The sequence below is a fragment of the Macrobrachium nipponense genome, chromosome 26 (assembly GCF_015104395.2).
Source record: "Macrobrachium nipponense isolate FS-2020 chromosome 26, ASM1510439v2, whole genome shotgun sequence".
Classification (NCBI taxonomy): Eukaryota; Metazoa; Arthropoda; class Malacostraca; order Decapoda; family Palaemonidae; genus Macrobrachium; species Macrobrachium nipponense.
The window spans coordinates 25,141,138-25,166,137 of record NC_087215.1 but is presented as its reverse complement, the minus strand read 5'-3'; the positions used below and the strand labels follow the sequence as shown (position 1 = coordinate 25,166,137).

At 37.6% G+C, this 25,000-nt stretch overlaps 2 protein-coding genes across 2 annotated transcripts in view; one reads left to right on the top strand and one right to left on the bottom strand.

Moving 5' to 3' along the window:
- LOC135200074 (DNA repair protein Rev1-like) overlaps positions 1 to 25,000 on the bottom strand; it is a 690,203-nt gene that overhangs the window by 273,111 nt on the left and 392,092 nt on the right. The window lies entirely within an intron of this gene.
- Positions 18,918 to 21,908, top strand: LOC135199786 (uncharacterized). The gene is made up of 2 exons (XM_064227927.1): positions 18,918 to 21,302; positions 21,598 to 21,908. The coding sequence occupies exon 1, from the start codon at positions 19,076 to 19,078 to the stop codon at positions 21,257 to 21,259; it is 2,184 nt and encodes a 727-aa protein (XP_064083997.1). The 5' UTR covers positions 18,918 to 19,075; the 3' UTR covers positions 21,260 to 21,302; positions 21,598 to 21,908.

Below are 25,000 nucleotides of genomic sequence, written 5' to 3'. Positions count from 1 at the left end.
GAGGACTTCCGACTTAAGATACAAAGCGTTCTGCGTAAAATAATAATTGAATGTGAAAACAAAATATGGCATCAGGAATAATTATATAGATCGTAAAAACAGATAAAGGTTTCAAAAGCTTGAAAAGCAAAGCTTGAATGCTGTTTGCCTTGGGTTTGGAGGAGATCGATGCACGTGATGAAAACAGTAATGACTGAGTAATGGAAGACTTGCGCAAATCCTCTGCAGATCTCATGTATAGGAATTCCTATTATTAAAGGAATTTCTTTTGTGAAATTTGTAATAATGTTTCCATTGCTGGCCCAAGCCGTATAGTGTTCACTGAAGCCCACGTTAAAGCCTATTACCCTCTCCATTTCGTATCCTATATAAAATACTTGACGTAAAGAATCAACATATGAACTTAAAACAGACGAAAATTTCTTGCCCAATGACTGTTCTGAAGAAAACACGGTATTTTGTGTCAGTTATCAGGGAATCGCTACAGGGGTGGGTTCTGTATCAAAAGAGACAATCCCCCGAATAGCGCTTTCTCTGATCCTGGAAGAAAATCATACGGATGAAGACAACAGGACAGATGATGGGGTTTTTAAATATAAATTCGAACTAACTTCATAATCCCAATGGCACCCAGTGGGACACTGCTCACCAGAAGTCTCGGACCAGAGAAATCTTCAATCCTAAGATGTTTTACCCTTTCCTGGAAATCACCATTGCGGGAACTTTGATGGAATCAAACGCTAGCATGTTATGTTCCAGCTTCAGCCTTGTGTGGTAAAGTGGGGGAAAAATAATAAAATATAAAGCAAGCTAAAATAAGATTACATAACTTTCGTTTTGCCATCTACTTGATTTTGTATTTCTACTTAGTTCCTCGTTGGACGAGTGGTTTTCGCGCTCGGCTGCAAATCCGGTGGTCTGAAGTTCGATTCTCGGCTCGGCCAACGCGGAATCAGAGGAATTTATTTCTGGTCATAGAAATTCATTTCTCGATATAATGTGGTTCGGATCCCACAATTAGATGTAGGTCCCGTTGCTAGGTGATCAATTGGTTCTTAGCCACGTAAAAATATCTAATCCTTCGGGCCAGCACTAGGAAAGCTGTTAATCAGCTCAGTGGTCTGGTTAAACTAAGATATACTTAACTTGTATTTCTACTTAGATTATTCCATCTTTTTCAATATTCAGTGTTAAGTAAATCATAAAAAGGAATTAAGCCTAAGTGAATTTTCGACAACAGTAGCCATTTTTTGCACTTTTGATATTTAATATCAATTTTAACAAATACGTAATTCACAATCCACTATTTAAAGTTTGAAAGATTTGACCGAAATAACTTCCAAGCTGCTCTAAATTATCTTTCATTTGACAGAGAAGACAGTGGCTGTTAAGGAATGACTTTATGCTCCAGACTTCTTTAATTATTCACCATTATCATCAATTCACTAACAATAAATAACATTCATCACTCTTTAAGTGACCTAAGCAGATTTTCGTGTCTTGACGGCTGAAAATTAGCCCTTTTTATCCAGGGTATCCTCAGTGCTCTCCTTCCCACAATAGCGGTGATTGAGTAATACGAGTTGCGTTTCTGTTTGACCTATTAAGTTAAGTATATCTTAGTTTTACCAGACCACTGAGCTGATTAACAGCTCTCCTAGGTCTGGCCCGAAGGATTAGATATTTTGACGTGGTTAGGAACCAACTGGTCACCTAGCAACGGGACCTACAGATTATTGTGGGATCCGAACCACATTATATCGAGAAAAGAATTTCTATCACCGGTTTGGTAGCCGAGCGCGAAAACAACTCGTCCGACGAGGAACTTGTTTGACCTGTTGCGGCACCCAAACACACTGCGAGTGTTTACCATATTTAAAGGATTAGTAGGTACAATCATTGCAAATTTCCGAAAAATCGTTCTTATCATGATAGCTAACCTACAATATGGCCGACTTCCATGTTTACATCCGGGTCTCATTCTGGATCAAAAACTATCTATACGTCAGTCTGGATAGCCTCTTTTCGCTGGATGTGGGTCACAGTTTTCGATACTTGACGAAGTTTCTCACTTCCCTATCAGTCAAGCCCTACTGGTAACTACTGCCGCCACCAACTGCCTCAATAAAAAGTTTCAAAAAATGTTATAAATCTAAAATGGTATTCAAAATTCGGCCAAGAACATTGCCATAATACTAGTTTGTTTAAAGTCTTCATGAAGCGTTTAACAAAAGAAGAAAACTCTCTGGACCGAGACTCTTCACCAAAATCACTTCAACACGTCAGAGGACCCATGAGTCACAACAGTGCTGAATTGCATCCTGATTAAATGCGCGCTGCAGGATTTTCCTCCTAAACCGCGGTGTAGCCGACCGTCAGGAATGGCAGTAATATAAAGTTGCCTGTACGACAGATTCCCAAATCTAGGGACGTCACGTACCGTCCAAAGTTGGGCACTATAGTACTTCCAGTCATCTACATATCTTACATGATCTAAAAGGGGAATTCGCTGTCTTTAGAGAACAGTTGTTAAGGAGAGAAAAGATAAAGATAAAAATTACACTATACTATTATCACTATTGCTGCTGTTTTTATTATTATTAGTAGTAGAGGTAGTAGTTGAACTAGTAGTGGTAGTAGTAGTAGTAACAGGACTGACTCATTATCACCATCATCGTCTCCAGCGCCGAGTGACTTGTCAGACTCGAAGAACCTTTAGTAGTTGAAGCTAAGAACATTAAAGGTGCGTTTACATGGGGACAATTTACTGGCGCCAGTAAACTATCCCCGTCTAAATGAAAAGTTAGTGGACTGTCCCGAGTTTACTGGGCTGTGGAACTTTCCTAGTAGTACAGCAAATGAGGGGTTGATCGTGTGCAAAAAATGAAACCTAAATTTCTCTTCACACACTGATAGCAGACACGATGGAAAGGTCAGAAAAAAGTGGGTGACCATTCCAATCCCTGTCAAATCTCCATTTGTAAGCTATAACTGTCAATACAGCTAACTAGCAAATGACCTGCCCTCTATTGGGCAGCAGGAAAATTTCACATTTTGAGCGCTAGCCACCAAAGTTTTCATTCAATTGCTTTTAAATTTTCACCAGACGTAGCTAATACGTGCAGGAGTACTCTAACAAAATGATAAGCATATTGAAATTTTGAATGTAAAAATGTAAAGTTAATGAATCATGAACCTGAATTCTTCAAGATAAAAATCATGGAAAGTAGAATTACAAATGATAAAGTTCTTAATAAAAGATCCGGGAAACACGAAAAAACATCTAAATATATATCAAAGGATGGATAAATAAAGTGCTTTTCATTATATTTCTAGTTTATATCCACATCGTTTATTTTTCATGAGATAATTGCAGTTGTACGCCATTAAGGTTATGATACTTGATATCATATAATGTTTGAAACTTTCAAGTACAACATCTATTCAAATCTCTATAATCTGATTTAGGAAATAAAAATACTCATCTTCCTAGTGTGATAAATCCATTACTTGACTGCATATTAATAGACCAGCGAAACTGACGTTGAGAACACTAAAACCAGGAAAAGAAAATTGTCGCATTTTTTCATCGAGTTATAAAATAAATATTTTATAACGTATTGGCAAAAAAAAATCACATTACCTAAAAGTCATTGATAATCTGCGAACCAGTACAATTCAACAAAATTGTGAGATTTTTTATTTTCTAGCAAACCAAAAGTATACAATCACTTCCATTTATTTATTCATTACTAATATACCAGTTTTTCCGTCGTTTTCATTTGACAACTATCTCATATTTGGTTGATGGAGAATATTGTTATAGCTCAGTGCATGTCATTATAAAGATAGAAAATAAATGAAAAATTCTGTAAAACAATTTAAGACACTTTTGTCCCGCCCGTTAAAAATACATTTCTTTTTCCACAATGAATGTTGCTTATCACGTATATAGTTCAGCCAAAATAAACTTGTAATTTGCTATCTCTATAAGAACATAATCGACCTGTCAATTAACACAAGCAAAACAAGAAACTGCTCAATTTCTTATTGTTACACAACATATTTACAGTATGCCATGATGATTCTTCCAAGCATTATCATTCACGGTATTCTGGCGATGACAGAACCTACAATACAAAACTCCACTTTGTCTATATTCATATTTGAAGGGGCACATTTGACATGCAGCTACAAAAGAGTACAAATTCACATAGACGATGATTTTCCGATGTATACATGGAAGTAACATGTTATCCTCCTAGTAATCGGAGTGCATTTTGCACTTGGCTACCATTCCGGTGGTCCGAAGTTCGATTCTCGTCTCGGCCAACGCGGAACCAGAGGAATTTATTTCTGGTGATAGAAATTCGTTTCTCGATACAATGTGGTTCGGATCCCACAATAAGCTGTAGGTCCCGTTGCTAGGTAACCAATTGGTTCCTAGTCACGTAAAAATATATCTAATCCTACGGGCCAGCCCTAGGAGAGCTGTTAATCAGCTCAGTGGTCTGGTAAAACTAAGATATACTTACCTTTTTAAGGACCAATTAAAAAAAAAGGGGTCTCAGAAAGCAGAGTAGGGACCATGTTCGTTGCAAAATAACTTCTCAAGATGTGGCCCCTTAAATACAGAGGTGGTTGGTGGTAAGTTGGGTAAAGAATTCATTTTGCTATGATGACACATCATAGACCTGAATTCGCTCATAGATTGACACTGGGAAATTTTTTAATCATCTAAATAAGATAAAGTTCAGCTTTCTTGATTTGATTTTGCAAATCAAACCCAGGGGCAAGGTGGGGAGGCAAGTATTGGAGCCGGGGACGGGTTGGGAGGCGGGTGGGGGAGTGGGGGGAAGTGGGGAGGCAAGTAGGGGAGCGGGGACGGTGGGGAGGCGGGTGGGGGAAGTGGGGGGAAGTGGGGAGGCAAGTAGGGGGAGCGGGGGCGGGGAAACGGCGGGTCGGGGAGCGGGGTGGGGAGGTGGGGAGACAAGTAGGGGAGCGGGGGCAGTAGGAGGGTTGGAGAGCAGGAGGAGGTGGGGGAGCAGGCAAGTAGGGGAGCGGGTGGTGGGGAGGCGGGCCGGGGAGCAGTGGGAGGTAGGGATGCAAGTAAGGGAACGAGAGCGGTGGGAAGGCGGGTTCGGGGAGTGGGAGGCGAGGGGATGCACGTAGGGGAAGGGGGAGGGCCGTGGGGAGGCGAAGTTCTGGAGCGGGGGGCGTGGGGAGATTGGGAGGTAGGTAGGGGAGCGGAGGCGGTGGGAGAGGGGGAGGTAGGAAGGTAATTAGGGAAGCAGTGCGGTGGGGAGACAAGTCGGGGAGCGGGGACGGTTCGGAGGCGGGTCGGGGCGGGGAGAGGGCGGAGGGGAGGCATTTTAGGGGAGCGGGGACCGTTGGGGGAGGGTAGGGGCGCGGGGGCGGAGGGGAGGCAAGTATCTTTTTAATGACATGCACTGAGCTATAACAATATTCTCCATCAACCAAATATGAGATAGTTGTCAAATGAAAACGATGGAAAAACTGGTATATTAGTAATGAATAAATAAATGGAAGTGATTGTATACTTTTGGTTTGCTAGAAAATAAAAAATCTCACAATTTTGTTGAATTTACTGGTTCGCAGATTATCAATGACTTTTAGGTAATGTGATTTTTTTTGCCAATACGTTATAAAATATTTATTTTATAACTCGATGAAAAAATGCGACAATTTTCTTTTCCTGGTTTTCAGTGTTCTCAACGTCAGTTTCCTTGTCTATTAATATGCAGTCAAGTAATGGATTTATCACACTAGGAAGATGAGTATTTTTACTTCCCAAATCAGATTATAGTGATTTGAATAGATATTTGTACTTGCGAGTTTCAAACATTACATGATATCGAGTATCATAACCATAATGGAGTGTCACTGCAATTACACGTGCAGTGTTATTTATTTAATTTATTGTATCTCATGAGAAATAAAAGATCTGGATATGAACTAAATAAAAAATGAATAGTGGTTTATTTATCTATCCTTTGATATATATATATTTAGATGTTTCTTTACGTTACCCAGATCTTTTATTTGAAGTTAATTATTTGTAATTTTATTTTCCATGTTTTTTATCTTGAAGATTTTAGGCTCACGATTCATTAACTAATTTACGTGCAAAATTTCATTATGTCTATAATTCTGTCAGGGTACTCCTGCACTTACTAGTTATGTCTGACGAAAATTTGAAAGCAACTGAATGAAAAGTTTGGTGGCCAGCATTCAACTGTGAAATTTTCCTCCTGCGCGATAGGAGGCAACTTATTTGCCACAGTTAGCTACCCTGACAGTTATAACGGGATTTGACGGGGTAAAGAATGGCTACCCACTTTTTTTCTGACCTTTCCATGTGTCTACTATCAGTCTGTGAGGAGAAATTTAGGTTACCTTTTTAGCACACCATCACCCCCTCAGCTGCCTGACTATAGGGTAAACGTCAGCTGTCAACTTCCTCCTGGTCAGTAATCATTAGAATCCCGAGAAATCAAGGTGTCCGGGAAGGGGAGATTCCGAAGAAATGATTTAATTTCTGGAAGAATTCGAAGGATTTGAATGTCTGTGGAACATGAGGCATACAAGTTTTATGAATACGAATAGGGGAGACGTGGCTCTTCCTGAACTGAGGGATGCTCTGATTAAAGAATAGATTTACATTTCCAATTAAAAGCGTTTAAAAGCGAGAACTGATGAAAACTGAGAAATCGAAGAAGGTGGAGAAGGATTAGAAGGTTACTGGCTGCAAATTCAAATTCATATTCAAAAAAATTTATTGACAAAGATACATCAAATGGGATGTATTAGCATGCTAATGCAACCCCAACAAATATAATTTTTACAATGCTCTTTTATCTATTCCAAGAAAACCTTGGAAACTTATTAACATTTTTTTTTAATTATTATTCAAGACAAAACAAACTTGCTAAGTAACATTATTAATAGAAACATTTCTAAATTCCCTAAGGTTATCACATTCTAACATATAATGATGCAGAGTATGCGACACCACATAATCTACAGGGTATACCATCACCATCCATATATTGCCAACGATAATTATATCCCAACCTCATTCTCATAACAAAAGTATCAACTTTCGAAAGTACCTTACCATATGTAACTTTAGTGTTTTCAGTGACAAACAAATAATCCCCCATACTGACGCTGCCCTCTTCCAAAACCTTTATAGCCTTTTCTGTCCCCCAGACTTCTCTTTTTATTCTCATTCCTCTTTTTATTCTATTTAGGCTCATAGAGGTTTCTATGTCAATGTAAGGCTTTCGTGTGGCTTCCTTGGCCAGGTTGTCAGCAACTTCATTTAATAAAATACCAATATGAGATGGAACCCAAAAGAACTTGACAGTTAGTCCTTTCTCCTGAAGCCGACAAACCAATCCTTTACAGAGCACAACCACCTCGCTACTACTGGGAGTTTTGCTATTTAAGGCTAGCAAAGCACTCTGCGAATCAACAAACACAAATATATCCTTTATTTTATTACAACCATTTTGAGGCCCTCATGTATAGCATGTAACTCTGCTGCCGTAGATGACGTTTCATCTTCACGCCTCTTAGACAGCGTTGCATCCACACTAATATCATTTTCATAATACTCACGAACAACCACACCACAACCAGCTTTATTACCATTTACAGAGCCATCACAATATATATGAATGGTATTACACCTGGGTAACATATTCAGTTTACTAAGAAAGGATGGTCTTAACACACATGTATTACACTCGCTCTTTTTGTAGTCCAACTTACTTAAACATTTATTTAACCTACAACACAACCACGGCTTTGGACATTACTGGCTGCAGTTACTGACCCACAGAATTGTCCTCGTTTCCTTGCAGCCAGCTACAGGCGTCAGCAAACTGTCCTCATGGAAACAGGCCTTAAAATAATAATGCATCCGTTACGTTGTTTTTCGACACTATAGTTAAACTTCTGTCTTCTACAGAAAATGGAGAAAGGAAAGGGAAGGCTTCCTTAGTCCTGATTCCAATTGGCATCTCTGTACCTCATGCGTCCTGGTTGAAAGACGCCCACAATCATTTTGGTGTGTGACGTTTTGTCCACAGTCCCCCACCTTTCTCTCCCTCTTTCTCTTCTCCCAACATTAATACAACCTTTCCTTGCATATCAATATAACACCAGTCATTAAATTTTGCCCAAATTTCTTCATTTCTTTGCGCACTGTGGTAGTTTTTATTCCCTCCATTCAACCTCAGTTACTTATAGATTTTGTTCAGAATTATACATATTAAATTATCAATCTTCTTGGTAGATAGTTATGCTTTCACTAGTGCTATTCCTGCAACTGTTGTTATTAGTAATAGCAGTAGCAGGAGTGTTAGATATTTTAAATAATCTCGCTGGTCATGGCAATGGCGGCAGCAGTCGTATCGATATTTGCACAAGAGGAAACTTCGACAGCCGTTCGCTCCCCGCATGCCCTTTCGACTATTTGAGGAGCGTGGAGATATCCAAGAACTCTTCTTGGAGAGAGAGAGAGAGAGAGAGAGAGAGAGAGAGAGAGAGAGTTCAAATTCAAAGCTTTATCTCCAATTTACATCGGTTATTCTCACAAAATTAATTACATTGTTTATTTCCATGGAGTTAAAACTAATAAAACGTTTAAAAAAATGCTTGAGTTCTTTATTCAAAAATATCCGGTATATTGTTTTATGTTGTATTTGCAAAAGCAACATATTGATGAAGCACATAAGATATCGGAACATGCTACGAACACAAAATCTGAGCACTGGTCTAAATATATACGTAGTTAAAAATTCTTTAAACTACTCATTCTACAATATAAGCATCTACAGAATCAGAACAGAACAGTAATTATGTTTAGAACAATATTACAATCATGTCAGTGCATTTAACACACAAATCATTTTTGTAGTAGATCATTTTGAGTTTTTCTTGAAGGGCTATATTGAAGGCGAGTCTTTCACAGGTTTCGGGATGCTATTCCCAGTTTGCGGTCCTTTGGCAGAAACAGCTTTAGCCCTTATGCCGATTTTTGTTCTAGGAACGACAACATCTGCCGAATGTCGTGTGAAGCGCGGGATGGTCTCTCCTTTGTAGGAAATACAATTATCCATTCGGGGAGTAGATGGTGGCAAATTTTGTATATGAATACACACATCAAATGTAATACTACCCTCAATTTTTACCCGCTTCAGTTCCTTGAGAATTGGGTTAACGTGACCGTATTTTCTATCCACACCAATGGCTATTTTTGCGGAAACATTCTCTAACTTTTGGAATCTGTCGAGCTGCTGCTGAACGGTTATACCTTTTGGACAGTAGCTTATTATACGTAACCCCAATGTCTAAACAATTGTAATACGCGTTGCTCGGTTAAAACCGTCTAATTTTATGCAATAATATTGATACCCCATTTACTTTGCTCACTATATTACTTATACGAACACCAAGCGATAGATATTGATCCATATAGATTCTTAGATTCTTTACTGACTTAGTGGGGTCATAGCAATGTCACTAAAATATATTTGAAGGTTTGGTGGAATAAGGGAAATTAGTTGGCGAGATATAGTGAACATACATTGGGTTTCCTGTTCGTTTACCTTTAAGCCGTTTCGCTAAAAGTATATTTTAGTGTCCTTCAGGGTATTTCCAGCGCATTGATGAATGCTTTAATTTTGCTGGTGTCGCCAGACAAAGCCACCAGAGGATCGTCTTTATACTGAACAACACAGTATTTACTTAATATGTCTGATATGTCATGATCATATATTAGAATTACGTAGTACTGGTCCCAGTATTGAGCCTTCGGGGACACCTTAGATAAGATTTCTGTGTGATGATACCATACAGTCATTAATTTTTACAGACTGGCTACGATTACTTAAATAATCTTGGAACCAAAACTATTATTTGTGCGTTTGATTAATTTTTCAAATAAGAATTTCACGAGGTACACTGTCAAATGCTTTTGACACATCTAGCAATATGAGTAGAGATATCCGTTGAGTGTCTGTGTTTTGATAAACGCATTCTGTAATTTATAAAATTGTCGTTTCTGTTGAGCGTTGTGGTCGGAATCCGTGGTGACTGTTTGCCAGCAATTTATCGGATTTTCCGGTGACGGCATATTTGCAATATCTGAAATATTCGTCTCTGCCCTGCTGTCGCGAAAAGAGACGGATCCCTCTTTTTGCGATAAACCTGCCGCAAACGCCGGGTTAACTTGACAGACCTTGAACTTGAGTAAGAAGAAGAATCTATGATGTGAGCGATCGGCTACCGGACTTATACGTATCACGATTATGTAAATACGTAGCTAACTCTTATGAAACAGTGTGGGGGAGGATAGCAAAATGTTCTGCAACAAAGTTTCTAGGTTTTATCAAATTTTGAAACAAAATTAACCATGTATATGAGATGAAAACAAAGGAAGCACGCTTAGCGAAAACCTTCGAGTTTGCCGAAGTTGCATCACAGCATGTAAAATTAGAGTTCGTCATTCACCTTAATATGAATTGATATATCTTGTAGTCAACGTATAAAGATAAGACGCAATAGAGTAGAGCGTCAAACGTCATGTTTTGGGACGCCATGACGTCACGAAAGTTGTTCTAGAATGTAATACATAGATAACGCTCATTCGCTTTCCAAGTACTAAAGATAGCAGGTAAGGCGGCTCGCTTTTCTCCTCCAACACAGCCAGGGTCGTTACTTTGATTGAATTACTGTACAGAGTAAGTTCATCGCGGGGTATCCCACGCATCCTTTGAATGAGGAAGTCTGATTTGAGTTTGTATGACCAAACATTAAGTGAATAAGCGGATTACATCGATTTTATGTTAAATTCTTAATTTTTCTTAGCTCTTGGTCTGCCTCTCGGGCGCAGAATTGCCAAGGCAGCGTGACACTTTAGATTCTTTGTATTTTTATGAAGTAAATGTTTTCTCTGAACCTTTTTGCGTAGAATTAATGTTGGGCAAGTGTTAAGTGTTGTTAGAGTTTATTTATTTAAATAAATTTGTAAAATCTGCAAACGTTGCTTTCTCAATCTCTCCACCGAGTTGTCGTGTCTAGTCCTTCAGACCTTGTTATCGGCCAGACCACCGGGCTAGAACCTAGATAAACTAAAGGCGAATAATTCGCGACACCTGCGCTGGAAGTTTCTGGGGCTATGAAAGATCGCCGTAAGCTGCTTTAGTTGTTCATTTACACTTAAAATGAACAGCGTCTAAGGTATATGACGTCATGCATTGAATTAGGTGCATGTGCAAAGCTTAAAAAAACTGAAGAGAGCCGCCTTGTAAAGAGTTATGAAATATTTCATGACGTAATATACTGCTAATTGCCACAAATTGTCACACTATGTCACTGTCATTAAAGGCACTGGCACTTCATAACTTCATTTCGTTTGATGTGGGCACTCACACAGACATCATTACCATTCAAAAACGAAGGCAAAGAAGGAGTTCGGATCCTGTTGTCACAGGAAATCTCAGATAGTGCTCACCTACAAGGCGAAGTATCTCCTATTAGTTTGAATCCTGTAACAGTGAAGAGCACAAGTCAGGAGGAAAAGCCTTCCTTTCCTTCCAGAGGTGTCTTCTCTTACCTCCCTATTCTTAATCATGGTATAAACAACTATCAACATCTACCAAAGTGATAAGAAGGTGTGTTACAAAATGACATCGTCTTTTATTCTAGTGTCACTCCTCTTGCTACCAGCGACGTCTGGACTGTCTGTGTCCGATTTCACTTCCAAATCTTCGGCTTGCGCCAGCGACTACTCGTGTGAGGCTTCTTCAAGGACCTCGGGAAGCAGCGGACCAAAGTGCAGGTGTGATAAAGAGTGCATCATCTACGGTGATTGTTGTTACGATGCTCCCACTTACGATGGGGCCAAACAGATTCAGAACCTGGGGAAACGTCAGTGCATAGATGGAAGTTACATGTTTAACACCTGCCCTGAAGAGTGGGAGAATACCGACGTAGAATCGTTATGCAGGAACCATTCACCTCTGGATATCGCTGACAGCAGAGACCCAGTTCTACATCTGCCAGTTACCAGTAAAATTACGAATTTTACTTACTCCAATTACTACTGCGCTTTGTGTCATTCCGATGCTGTTAATATAGAGGTGTGGAATTCCAAAATGCAGTGTTTCTTCACTAGTAATAACAAAACGTTAGAGGAAAATACTAATATGCTACAAGATTTGTTGAACCTTCGAAAAAACAGAACAACCTACAGTCTTCGAGAGGGCACAGACGATGAAAAACCGTTAAAGCTCATAAAGTCTAGTCTAAAGTTTCACGAAGAAAGGAAAAATTGGCTGATAACGAATCCAAACAACAGAGATATCATCATGGAATGTTCTTTTAATTTAGCCCTTAACAAAGTTCGTCCATGGAATCAGTGTAGTCCCTCCATACACAATTGCGCTGCGAACTGGACGAACGAAGAAATCGAAAATCTTTGTCTCTCCTTTTCAGCTCCTGTTGACTACTACAGCGATTACGAAAACGTTTCTAACATCAATGGCATCATCTATGCTGGAACAAACGTTGAACCAATTACATATAGAAATATGTACTGCGCAGAGTGTAATTACAAGCCAATTAAAAGTCCTTGCATAGTGTTTGATCAGAAGGATACAAGAGACACTTCTTCACCAATTCCTCCTCTAACAGTTCTATTTCATGTTCCCAACAACATTCAAGCGAAACATTTACAGGCAGATGTACATTGCAATGATAATGAAGCTTTCATTCTTTTATATACTACTCGAGGCGCTTGCATACTTTGCCAAATTGTAAGTGACCAATATACCTATGGAAAATGTATTGAGGAAAGCTATGACAATGAACTTCATTATCATACAGAAGATGGGAGGAATGAAGATGTGAGTACCCCAGTAATCATACTCGGCATTATTATTCTACTGTGTATTATCCTTTCTATTGTAAGTTTAACATTACACCTAATTGCGTTCCTGCTAGTGAAGAGGATGAGAAACCTCCCTGGGATGAACTTAGCCACTCTATCCTGCCTTCTGCTGCTGTTTTATGTTAATTTTCTGATGGTTTTATTATTGGAACCCAAAACGACACTGTGCTACTTGGTGGCATGCACCGCATACTTCTGTTTCATTGGGTCCTTTTGCTGGATGAATGTGATAGCTTTCGATACCTGGATGTCTTTCAGAAGAATAACTACGGCTGTGAGGTCGCAGGAGACTTGGAAACTTTACCGAAAATATTCCCTCGTCAGTTGGTCTTTGTCGGTCTTTGCCGTTGCATCAGTGATAGCTCTTGACAAACTTCAGCTGACCGGAACTCTGAAATCCTTGCAACCTAAACTAGGAGAAAGTATATGTTTTTTGGGACAACAGTTACCCCTTCTTCTATTCTACGGCGTGCCAATGATTATGTCCTTTTCTTCTGTACTTGCATTTTTCATCTGGACGTCACTTCTCATACGCCGAGAACATCGAAGACTAAAGGAGGTTCTTCGATCTCAAAGAAAAAGAAATTTATTCAAAGCTTTCATGAGGCTGTCAGTTTCAATGGGGCTTACTTGGGTAGCTGTTCTCTTGTCACACTTAGTGGAAAACGAACATGTCAGTCTAGTTTTATGTATTATCTCCACACTGCAAGGAGTTTTCATTTTCGTCACATTCACCTGCCGAAAAAGTGTGTGGAAGGAAATCGTGAAGATTTGTAAACGCGAGAAAACGAACATCGTTAATAAGGGAACAGGGCAGAGAAGAGACTCCTCAGCAAGCGAGCATCAAGAACAGCCCATTGAGCTACAACTTGTTCCTGCATCGGGTGAACGGAATCTATCCACAACAGCCAGAGTGACTTCATGAATTAAATTTCAAGAAAATATAATGCATTATTTGTGGAACTGGATAAAGAATAAGTGAACTGACATTATGGAAACGTAAATAAATACAAGCGCGCGCGCATACAAACACGTACATATACATATATTTAATATATATTCAAATATGCATGAATAGTTATAAAAATTTTCTTACCCTGTACGCTCGATTGTACCATCATCCTATCAAATATAACATGAATTTCGACTTTAAGTATCAGTCCTCTTCGCGAAGTTTGAAAATTTAAGACGAATCAATTCCGATTTCATTTTTTCGTGTGGGACATCTTCAATATACATATATATTAATGTATACATATGTATATGCGCGTAGGTATGCATACGTGCTAAGCAGAATGTCAACAGATCTTCTTTGAAGATAGCGACTACTTCAGGTGTATTTGCATTGAGCAAGCACAAACATACATTCATACTTATATAACTGTTTGTGACGTACAGTACATGGTAAGGATATGTGCGCATACAAATTAAAACAGCTATGTTATACCTATAGCTGATAGCTGTATTTACTGGAAGAAACAATTCTAAAGTTTATTTAGCTGTCATTCTTAATAAGTTATACCACCGTACATAAGGAATTTTCATAACAATTAGTTTACGTTAGTGTGTGTGAGCGCGTGTATATATATATATATATATATATATATATATATATATATATATATATATATAATATATATATATATGTATAAATAAAACATAGATATATATATATATATAATATATATATATATATATATATATTATATGTATAAATAAAACTAGTATGATGTCTGTAACCACGTATATATTAGTATACATACATACACACACTTAAACATATATATATATATAATAATTATATGTATATATATATATATGTATTTATATATATACATATATAGATATATATATATATATATATATATATATATATATAATATTATATATATGTATATATATATATATATATATATATATATATATATTATATATCTTCTTTTTCACACCGTTATTCCTACATTAAGAGGTCGATGCCTGATGTACCTTCTCATGCCTTCTATCAAAGGCATCATCAACATCAGGCAAGGTTTATTTTGGGCAATGGGGTTTTTACGACTGCCTGCCCTTTCTGTCATCAACCACAGTTATTGGCGGTGGGCCTAGCCTTTTACTAAAAAGTATATATATGTATGTATGTATGTATCATACTGGTGGTCATGATTGGTAAACTCTGAAATGATATTTTTGTCAAGATATTCTTACCTCCCAGCTTTTCCCCCTCCATGACAATTAAACTCAAAATAAATTGCAGAATATTGTTAGACAATAAGGTTTTAAATATACGAAAAAATTGTTCATAACTTCAGGGTCATATAATTTGTTATTATAGAAGTATAGGTAAAAGGTTGCATAATTTTAAGATGTAAAATGTCTCAGTAATATGGAATTAAAGTAAAATTATGATAGTAAGTTTTTCTGCATACTGTTTGCCATCTGATGAAGGCAAAGATGAAAAAGAAAAATCATACAAAAATATACTACATACTTATGGATTGATTTACATTAGGCGTTACAGAAGATAATACTCTCGATTAGTCCGCTATGTTGCTATATTTAATAAATCACCCACATTCATGCAAAAGACACATGTGCCAATGCACATACACACACACACACACACACACACACACACACACACACACACACACACACACATATATATATATATATATATATATATATATATATATATATATATATATATATATATATATGATCCCTGAAACATGTTCAGTTACTCCCATTCCCATTCATTTAGTGACTGTTAATCAATATTCATGAAAGTGACCTAAAACACATAAAAACATACTATAGAAGCAAACGTGTGTCCTTTGCTCCCGTTATCTGTTTGTGTATAGGATTATATGTGCTTTTTCATATATGAATAAACTATTCCATGATTTTCAGGGGACTTTTATTATTTTGGTTCCCCCTTTTCCGTTCAATTCTCTCGGCATTCAATTCTGGGGAGACACTCAGGCAAGCTATGGAAGGAAATGGCCTCCAGATTTTCTTTTCACCAGAATGGCTGTGCATTGGGAGCAAGCTTTTTTTCTCCCTCTGCATTACGCAGTAATTATTCTAATTTGGTTAACTGACAACAGCAGCATCCGGTCCTCAATAGGCCACAGTCCCAGCGGCTGCGTCTCCGCTATGAACAGCGGCGGCTTGTATGGTTGCTTTGGAAGCATCTTCTGTACATAGAAGAGAAAGACGAAGAAGAAGAAAATGACTTCAGAAGAGAATTGTTCTCGTCTACTTGTACCATTATGATTTCTCTTTAAATAATGAGATCCATTTGATGAACTTGTTAGTACACGTTATTTTTCTTACATTGCAATAAACCTAGGAATGAAAAATAATTTCTCAGACTAATCGAAAGAAACGATGAGGATCTTAATTGTGAAATCAAAATGTTGCTGCATGAAAGACGTCATTCAATGTGGGAGTAGAAAAGGTGACCACCAAGAATGATTAAACAGATAGTGACTAGTAATAAGGATCTTGAAATCTTGGTGGGAAAAAAAAAGCAGCCAAGAATAATTATACATAATCTTAAATTTTGAAAACAAGAAGAAAAAACTTTCCCAAGTTTCTTATTTTTATAACACGCATATATATATATATATATATATATATATATATATATATATATATATATATATATATATATATATATATATATATATATATATATATATATATATACAACCACACATTTACATACATACCTATAACTGAATCACGAAAATTTAGAACGTGATGAATATATAAGAATAAAGGCGAAAGCCACGAAGGAAAATGAAAAAATGAAGTACTCCTCGAAGGCCTTTGGACTCTCGTCCTTTACTAAGCAGATTGATATAAATATGAAAGTGAGTTTAGAAAGAAAGCTCGTGTAAATGACAGATCTGTGGTTTGTGTTTCACTTAGCTGGGGAAGAGATTCCTTATACTATATCGGTCCGTGTTTGTCAAAGATCGATCAAAACTCAATCGGAATGATGCAAATTCTTCAAAATTCAAAGTTCATTCGAAAAGAATTGTTGCAAATGGTTTAAAGGGACGAGCGAAGGGCTGTTCTCATTAGATAATGAATAATGAATAGTTTTATGTCTGGACAGGACAAAGCAAGTACCGCTTTACCTGCGAAGAGTTCCAAGGAAGCAACGTCTCTCTCCCATTTTAAGCGATTGCTTGAGAGGTACAAACAGGTAACGTTTTACGTTTTAAGACAATAAATTAAATACAATTTTGCATTTCAACGGTGCGAAAGAAACTGTTTCAGATTTGTAGAAAGTGAATTAAATTACGTTCAAAATGTAAAAAGTACGATGAGATGAAACTTTCACACCTACAGTAATGAATGAAAACATCGATTTGTATTTCATTTGCACCGCAAAATGCCGTTGCACATAAGTTCTCGTGACGATACTTGGGAGTCTGGTGGGAGCAGCAATAGGAGGCAATGAGACCAGAGAAGCCAGTTTGCTATTCACTCGTTTGACTGACAGCCCGATTTTGAGGTCTGTTGTCACAGGGAGAGGGTAGTGATATTCAAATATCGCGAAAAGAATATGGAATTATAAAACGATATTTAAAAAACTGTTGCGAAAATAAACAATCACAATAATGGTTAATCTTTGTCGAAATAAGAGCCAGACGTATCCCGAAACTGTTCGTGCATTAGACTCTCAAAGAAGGAATTTTGAGTTTTATTATAATTTGCAACGGCGTCTTTTAACTTCTCGGGTACTTAAAATAAATGAGTAGAATTACGATGAATTTCTGAAAGAGCCATCGCATGGGGTTATCTATATCATTTCCTGTTTGTGATAACGAGAGAGAGAGAGTTACAAGGATTAGGATGTCTCAAAGACTTTATAGTCCATCCGAGGAGACATCGCGTGCTCACTTATCTCTAGGAGCAGGTTTTACTGTTCATTCACAGAGTCCTAATGATTTTGTCTAGCTTTCTTTTAAACTCTTCCACACACACACACACACACACACAGCATATCGACGTACAAAAATCCTATTTATTTAACCATTTCGAGAATTAGGAGGAAAGACACAGTGGTTGTCTTAAGTCACCTAATCTCTCTCTGTTCCACATCGACCCAACCACACTCACGGCCGCCGTAGGGGAAGGGCCATCCCAAGCATCAGGCCGAAATGATCTCGACCGAGACCAACCGTCCCACAGAAGAACTCCACCATACTCGCCAGGAGGGACTTGGCGTTCTAGCGATGCGGAAGCTGAATTCAGTGGAGACAAGATACGCTGAAAACATCTTTAGATTTTCAGTCGATTGACAAAGAGACCGGGACCTCCCTCATTGAAATAAACAAATAGCATTACAAAAATGTATATAATAATAACAAATAATTACCAACTCCAAGATGATCTATTAGCCACTACTACGCTGGGAAAAATGATTGCTGTTAAGAGCGATTTATATCCAATATGAAAAATAAATGACAATTGCGAGCCCATAATTATTATTATCATTAATTATTATTATTATTATTATTATTATTATTATTATTATTATTATTATTATTATTATTATTATTATTATTATTGAGAGAGAACGCACAAACATCATTTAGTTGGGGCCTCTGCCCTTTTGCTATCTAGTTCAAGTTGCCTAGTCACATCCGCGTGTCAGAACAGCACAACAACAGAAAAACTAGAACCAGTCTACTTCATTAAAACAGCTTGATAAAATTGTTTAGGGTGGAAAATTCAACGCCATACATGGTCAAAGCTATACCATAGTCAACTTAAGGCTGGCGTAGATTATATGAACACTTCACTCTGCATTAATCAATAAGCGCGTATTCCTAGCGGATCGTCATATGGCAACCTCCCCTCCCGGCCTGTCAACGTAATCCTTACTCATCCACAAGCAAGGGGCATTAGTGTTTGAGGTCCTGAAGAAGACAGAAGACGCTCTGGTTCATCACTGAGATCGCGCTGAATGGCCGACATTGCTGCAGTGTGTCGCTTGACCGCCTAAATATCGTAAAACCAAATCAAATCATTTGTGGGATCTGTTTACGGTGACTGATACAGTCCCTTCAATGAATGCCAATGGCGCTCCCGTTAGGCGTCATCTTGCTGGTGGTGGCTGGCAATTGCGTGGAAGCCTATTCAATGAATGATTTTGTGTCCTTCACATCTACTTATTGCCCTGGATCATACAACTGTCATCAGCGAAACGAAACTTTAAGTTTTCCATATATGTGCGAATGTCATGATGACTGTCTCAAGCACAGCTCCTGTTGTTATGATGCTCCTGCTTACGAGAAGAGAGAAATGAAAAGAAGCCTCGAGAGATCGAGGTGCGTCTTAAAAACAAAGATGACTGTCAGGTGCTTAGACGGGTGGAAAGATAGAGAAATCCAAGAGCTGTGTGATACAGCCTCTCCTTGGAGTTTCTTTCGGAGCAAAGAACCATTTCTTCATCTTCCTGTTACAAGCAAAGTAACCAACACTACATATCCTAACTATTATTGCGCCATTTGCAATCGCGATGCTGAACACATCAAAGTTTGGAACTATTTATTTGGTTGTAAATACCCATCACAGTCATATATTGTTGGAAAGAAATATTCGCCATCAGAGCTGAAAAAAATACTGGATACTTTGGCTGTTAAAAACTGCTCTGACTGCAGTATAGGTAATGGCATGATGACCACCAATCCTACTTATTCAGATGAAACACAAGAGTGGAGAATTTCCATAACGACCAACAAGGGAAAATTATTTTTCAGTTGTCGACCAAGTATTTCGGCAGGATTAATAGGGGAACCATTACATAGTTGTGTGGAAGAGATAGAGACATGTGCTGAAAACTGGAATGACAAAGAAGTCGAAGATTTATGTAAATCCTTTAAAGGCTCAATAAGCATACAAAGACCTCTCATCAGTTACAGGAATGTATTTTGTGCAATTTGTAATAACGTTTTCAATGCTCACCTATGCCATCGGTACCCTGAGATAGGAGTATCAGAATTTTACCCTTACCCTCTTCAATTCCTGTATGAAGTTCCAGATATGAAGAATAAGGATTTAAAATTGAAATGTGAAGCCGATGAAGATTTCTACCCCAATTACTGTACTAAAGAAAAGCCAAAGAATATTTTGTGCCAGTTATCAGAAAATCACTACGGTGATTTCTGTATCAAAAGAGACCATGCCCCGAAAAGCTTCTTCTCTGATCCTGGAAGAAATAATCAGATGGATGGGGAGAACAGTACTGGTGATGAGATTGAGGTTCACAAAACTGTTTCAAGTAAGAGTTCAAATAAAATTCATCATATGAATGGAACTCATGGGGATACTTTGTTGACCAGAATTCTAGAAACAGAGAAATCTTCCTTCCTCAGCTGGGTTACGTTTTCTCTGATCTCAGTATCTATGGCGTGTCTCCTGCTTCATTTGGCAATCTCTGTGTTATCGAAAGAGCTGAGAAGTCTGCCAGGAAGGAACCGGGCTTCACTTTGTCTGTCTTTACTTCTCAGTTACATCACCTTCATTACGGGACCTTTTCTTGAAACAAATACAACAGCATGCTATGTTTCAGCTTCAGTCATGTACTTCAGCTGGATAGCCTCTTTCTGCTGGATGACTGTCATAGGGTTTGACACATGGTGGTGTTTTGAAAAAACGGCTACAGACTTTCACCTTGCTCAAGGCTCTGGGTGGTTCCGGTTCCTCCTTTACTCAGTTTCTAGTTGGTTGACCTCGGCAATGGCTCTTGCAGTCCTCATAATCATTGATCAAATACAACCTGAAGGTATTGACAAATCCTTACTTCCTAAATTAGGGCGAGAGATTTGTTGGTTTGGAGAAAATGAGTCTTTGCAAGTGTTCTTTGTGTATCCAGTGATTACAGTTGTTGTTATAATTACCATTCTCTTCGTTCGAACAGCCTGGGTTATTTTTAAGTCATCTCAAGGAAATGGGAATGTAACGAAGAACTGTGCCAGAAGAAATCTTTTCAAGATAAATCTGAGACTCGGTGTCATCATGGGCATTCCCTGGACGACTTACATCACATCATGGTATTTTGGCACCACATTCTTGGAGTATATTTTCGTCATCATGAATTCATTTCAAGGGACTTTCATCTTCTTTGCCTTTTCGTGCAAAAGGGAAATATGGGCAGGTCTTCTCAAAAAGTGCCAAGCTGCTTTGAACAATGTAAGGAAGAACGATATTCAGCAAACAACTTCAACACTTGGAATTCAAGATGAACAGCTGTGAAAATGGGCAGAATCTCCGAGACATCTACAAAGGAAAATGAAAGGTAAATTTTATTTTTTTCTAGGATGTAATAAACATGACGCATCTTTTTCCAACAGTTATATCCCCTTTAGAGGAGATGGGATAAAAATTCCGATGTTCCTCTTATTTACTGTTCCGGTTGGAAGTTTGGGTGAATCATGCAAGTATCTTCTCCCAGCCTCTTCTTGTCTCTGCAGAGGGACCTTGTCCCTTCAGAATTCTTTATTTTTTTTAATACTTTTGATAAAAAAATTACATATCACGAAATGCAGCAAAACAACAACATTTACATTAATCTTGCGTTTACTCAATTACAGATCTTTGTTTCTAAGATGATTTGGAACTAATGCCGATGGAGAAACACGAAGTGTCAACTTTGTCGAAAAACTTAGAGGACGAAGGTGAGGGATCCCCAGAATAATCAGAAAATCCCAGAGCCACTGGCAATGATGATCGTCCAGTAATCAAGCCTTTTATGTTATATACATTTTAATGCGATTATTATCATTCAAAGTTTTGTATCTTAATCATTTGTGTCTGATGAATTGTACACCAACAAAATGAAGATGATACTCCTACTTCATAAGGACTGGCAGACCTGTTTATGAAAGAAATAAAGCCACATGAGTGTGCCTGAATCTTTAAATGATGACCTCTCAGCCCTGAATATGCCTTAATAACAGAGTATTTCTTCCTGTGATAACTCACATGAGAACACTCTTGCAATGGACCACTCGAGAAGTAGACGAGTTATTTATCCGGTCAACTACAGCATTCCAAAAATTAAATCTTCTTCTTCTTCCCAGCTTTAACCCCTTTTTATATGGTCCTTTAAATGAAAGTTTAGCTAGAGGATTCCAGTAATTGAACAGAGTAATCATAAAGAATACTCACATACTCAACAGGAAATATTTCCTGTAAAGAGGTTAATACAATTAATTTTTAAACTAAAAAAATCTACTCTACTGAAAGGTTTACGAATAATGTTGGCACTACATCGAACAATAATCTAAATATTAATTGAAATCTGCAGATATGTAAATTTAGACGACACGTATCCCTTCTACACGAGATAAAATATCATTAAATAAGCCAGCATATGAAACTCCAGACAATGATAAAGAAACTATACTAACTGTCAGTTAACCATGTTTTTACAGTTTCACAAAATTCCATCAGAGAATCTAGCTAGAGAAACAGACAGACTGACAGACCGAACCTTTGCGGCTGAAATGCTCCACAATGATTCCAGTGACATAAATATCTAGATTTTTCTCGTATTGCAACAAAATATATAAGTATGTTTTATCTCCCAACTACAAAAAATCCACATGCACCTTCATACCCTATACCCTGGAGACGGGAAGGAAGTCGCGGAAAATGTTACAAGTTCCCAGTAAAGCCCTGCAGTTGTGCTCCAGACACAGCACAGTAGAATCTTTATAAGTATATGACAAAATCACCAAGAACTGAGTATGCCCCTGCTTAGAGCACTCAGAAGTGAATAAAGGACAGTGTTTTTTGGGTCATTCAGTATAAATTGTCGATAAAAATGAACCTTTAGAGCACATATGATCTTGAACGTCGAACATGGAAAGCTTATTTAGTAGGGCAGAGACATTAAAATTCACTGATTTGAAAAGGAAATCACAAAAGTATATATATGTTAAGTAGGACGTGTATTCCATTGTCGAAAATATGCGACCTTAGATGTTTCAGGGTCAAACCAACTCAAACAAATTTCATGACACCGGAGGAAGTGAAGGCGTTGAGGGGAATTCTAGGAATAGAGGAATCTCGCAGTGGGATGGCCTCCTTCTGCTGCATTTGCGTCGTAGCTTTCTTATCAGTTAAGCCACTAACTGTGGTCAACTACTGCCTTAATAAAAAGTGCTTTCTGAACAATCATTTGAAAAAACGAAACAACTCTATAAGCATTCTGACATTCAAAGTTCGGCCAAAAAGTTAAGTATATCTTAGTTTAACCAGACCACTGAGCTGATTAACAGCTCTCCTAGGGCTGGCCCGAAGGATTAGATATTTTTACGTGGCTAGGAACCAATTGGTTACCTAGCAACGGGACCTACAGTTTATTGTGGAATCCGAACCACATTATATCGAGAAATTAATTTCTATCACCAGAAATAAATTCCTCTATTTCCCTGTTGGCCGAGCCGAGAATCGAACTTCGGACCACTGGATTGGTAGTCGAAAACCACTCGTCCAACGGGGGACTTAGAATTTCGCCGTGAAACTAGGTCGTTTTAAAGCTACATATGTGCTTCATGTATTTTACATCAGCGTACTCCTCGAACATGGTAAGAACAAAAATAGCAGTCTCTGTGGACGAGAAACGGATAAGCCAAACGGTTTCCGGTGAGCCAGGGAATCTTAAATGTTATCTTACTAGATATAATAAGTTGCGACAGCAACAAGCAAACGGAAATATTCTAAAAAAAAATATGTAATGAAGCCGCCCGACCTTGCCATAGAAAAGTATTTCCAATGCATAAAATTGCGGGACTTTTTTATTATTATTATTATTAACAGTTTTTCAGCGATTATTTATTGACAAAGTCCGAGTAATTTAATAATTGCCCTAAGGATTGATTGTGTAGACCGCATGCAACTATGTATCTATTCATTTTTATATCAAACTCCTGATGCTCTTTTCTACTTCATAGTCCCCCTCCAATGACGATGAAAACAGAAGCAGGGAGCATTTGAGCTCTTTCTTAGTGAAAAAACCTTTATTGACAAATATATATATATATATATGTATATAGTATATATATATATATATATATATATTTGTGTGTGTGTGTGTATATATATATATATATGTATATATATATATATATATATTATATATATATATATATATATTACATAATAGAAAAGGTGAAGAAAGCTCCTTCAAATTTCAGGTCCGTAAAACTCTTAAAAGCTGTTATGGATCTTCATCACCAATTCTGTGAGTTATGCCGAAGCGGCAGACGAACCCTCTCTCAATAGCTTTCATCGATTGTCAGTTTTGCTTCGTATTTCGTCATTAAGCGGCAGACGACACCTTTTAACGGAAAGGTGTAGGCTTTGAACAGTACATACATACATACATACATACATACATACATACATACATACATATATATATATATATATATATATATATACACACACACATGCATGAGGCTATAGATGTCCTTTAATACCCACGAAATTATTATTATCTATTATTAACTAAAAATATCCCCTTCGGTTAACATATATGAAAACATTAATTCCGAGGTAGAGCGAACTGGATATTAAAGGACATTTGTAGCTTAATGCATGTATATGATCACAGTGATGTGATAAAAATTCACACATATATAGTATATATATGTATACATATATAATAATATATATACGTATACATATTATACATATGTATACTATATATATGCGTGTATATATAAATACACACAAATTTCTGGCTCACATCGGTATCGATGCCAGTTTCTCAAATGAAGGTCGGGTGACTCCCACAGAGTCAGTTGGTACCCCCCTGGATTATCATCTGGGAGATCTGGGTTCGATCCCAATGTGAGTCAGATATCCATTTCGGTGAAACACGAGCTCAGGTGTTGATTAGTTTCATACACACAACTTGTGTACACACACACACACACACACACACACACACACACACACATATATATATATATATATATATATATA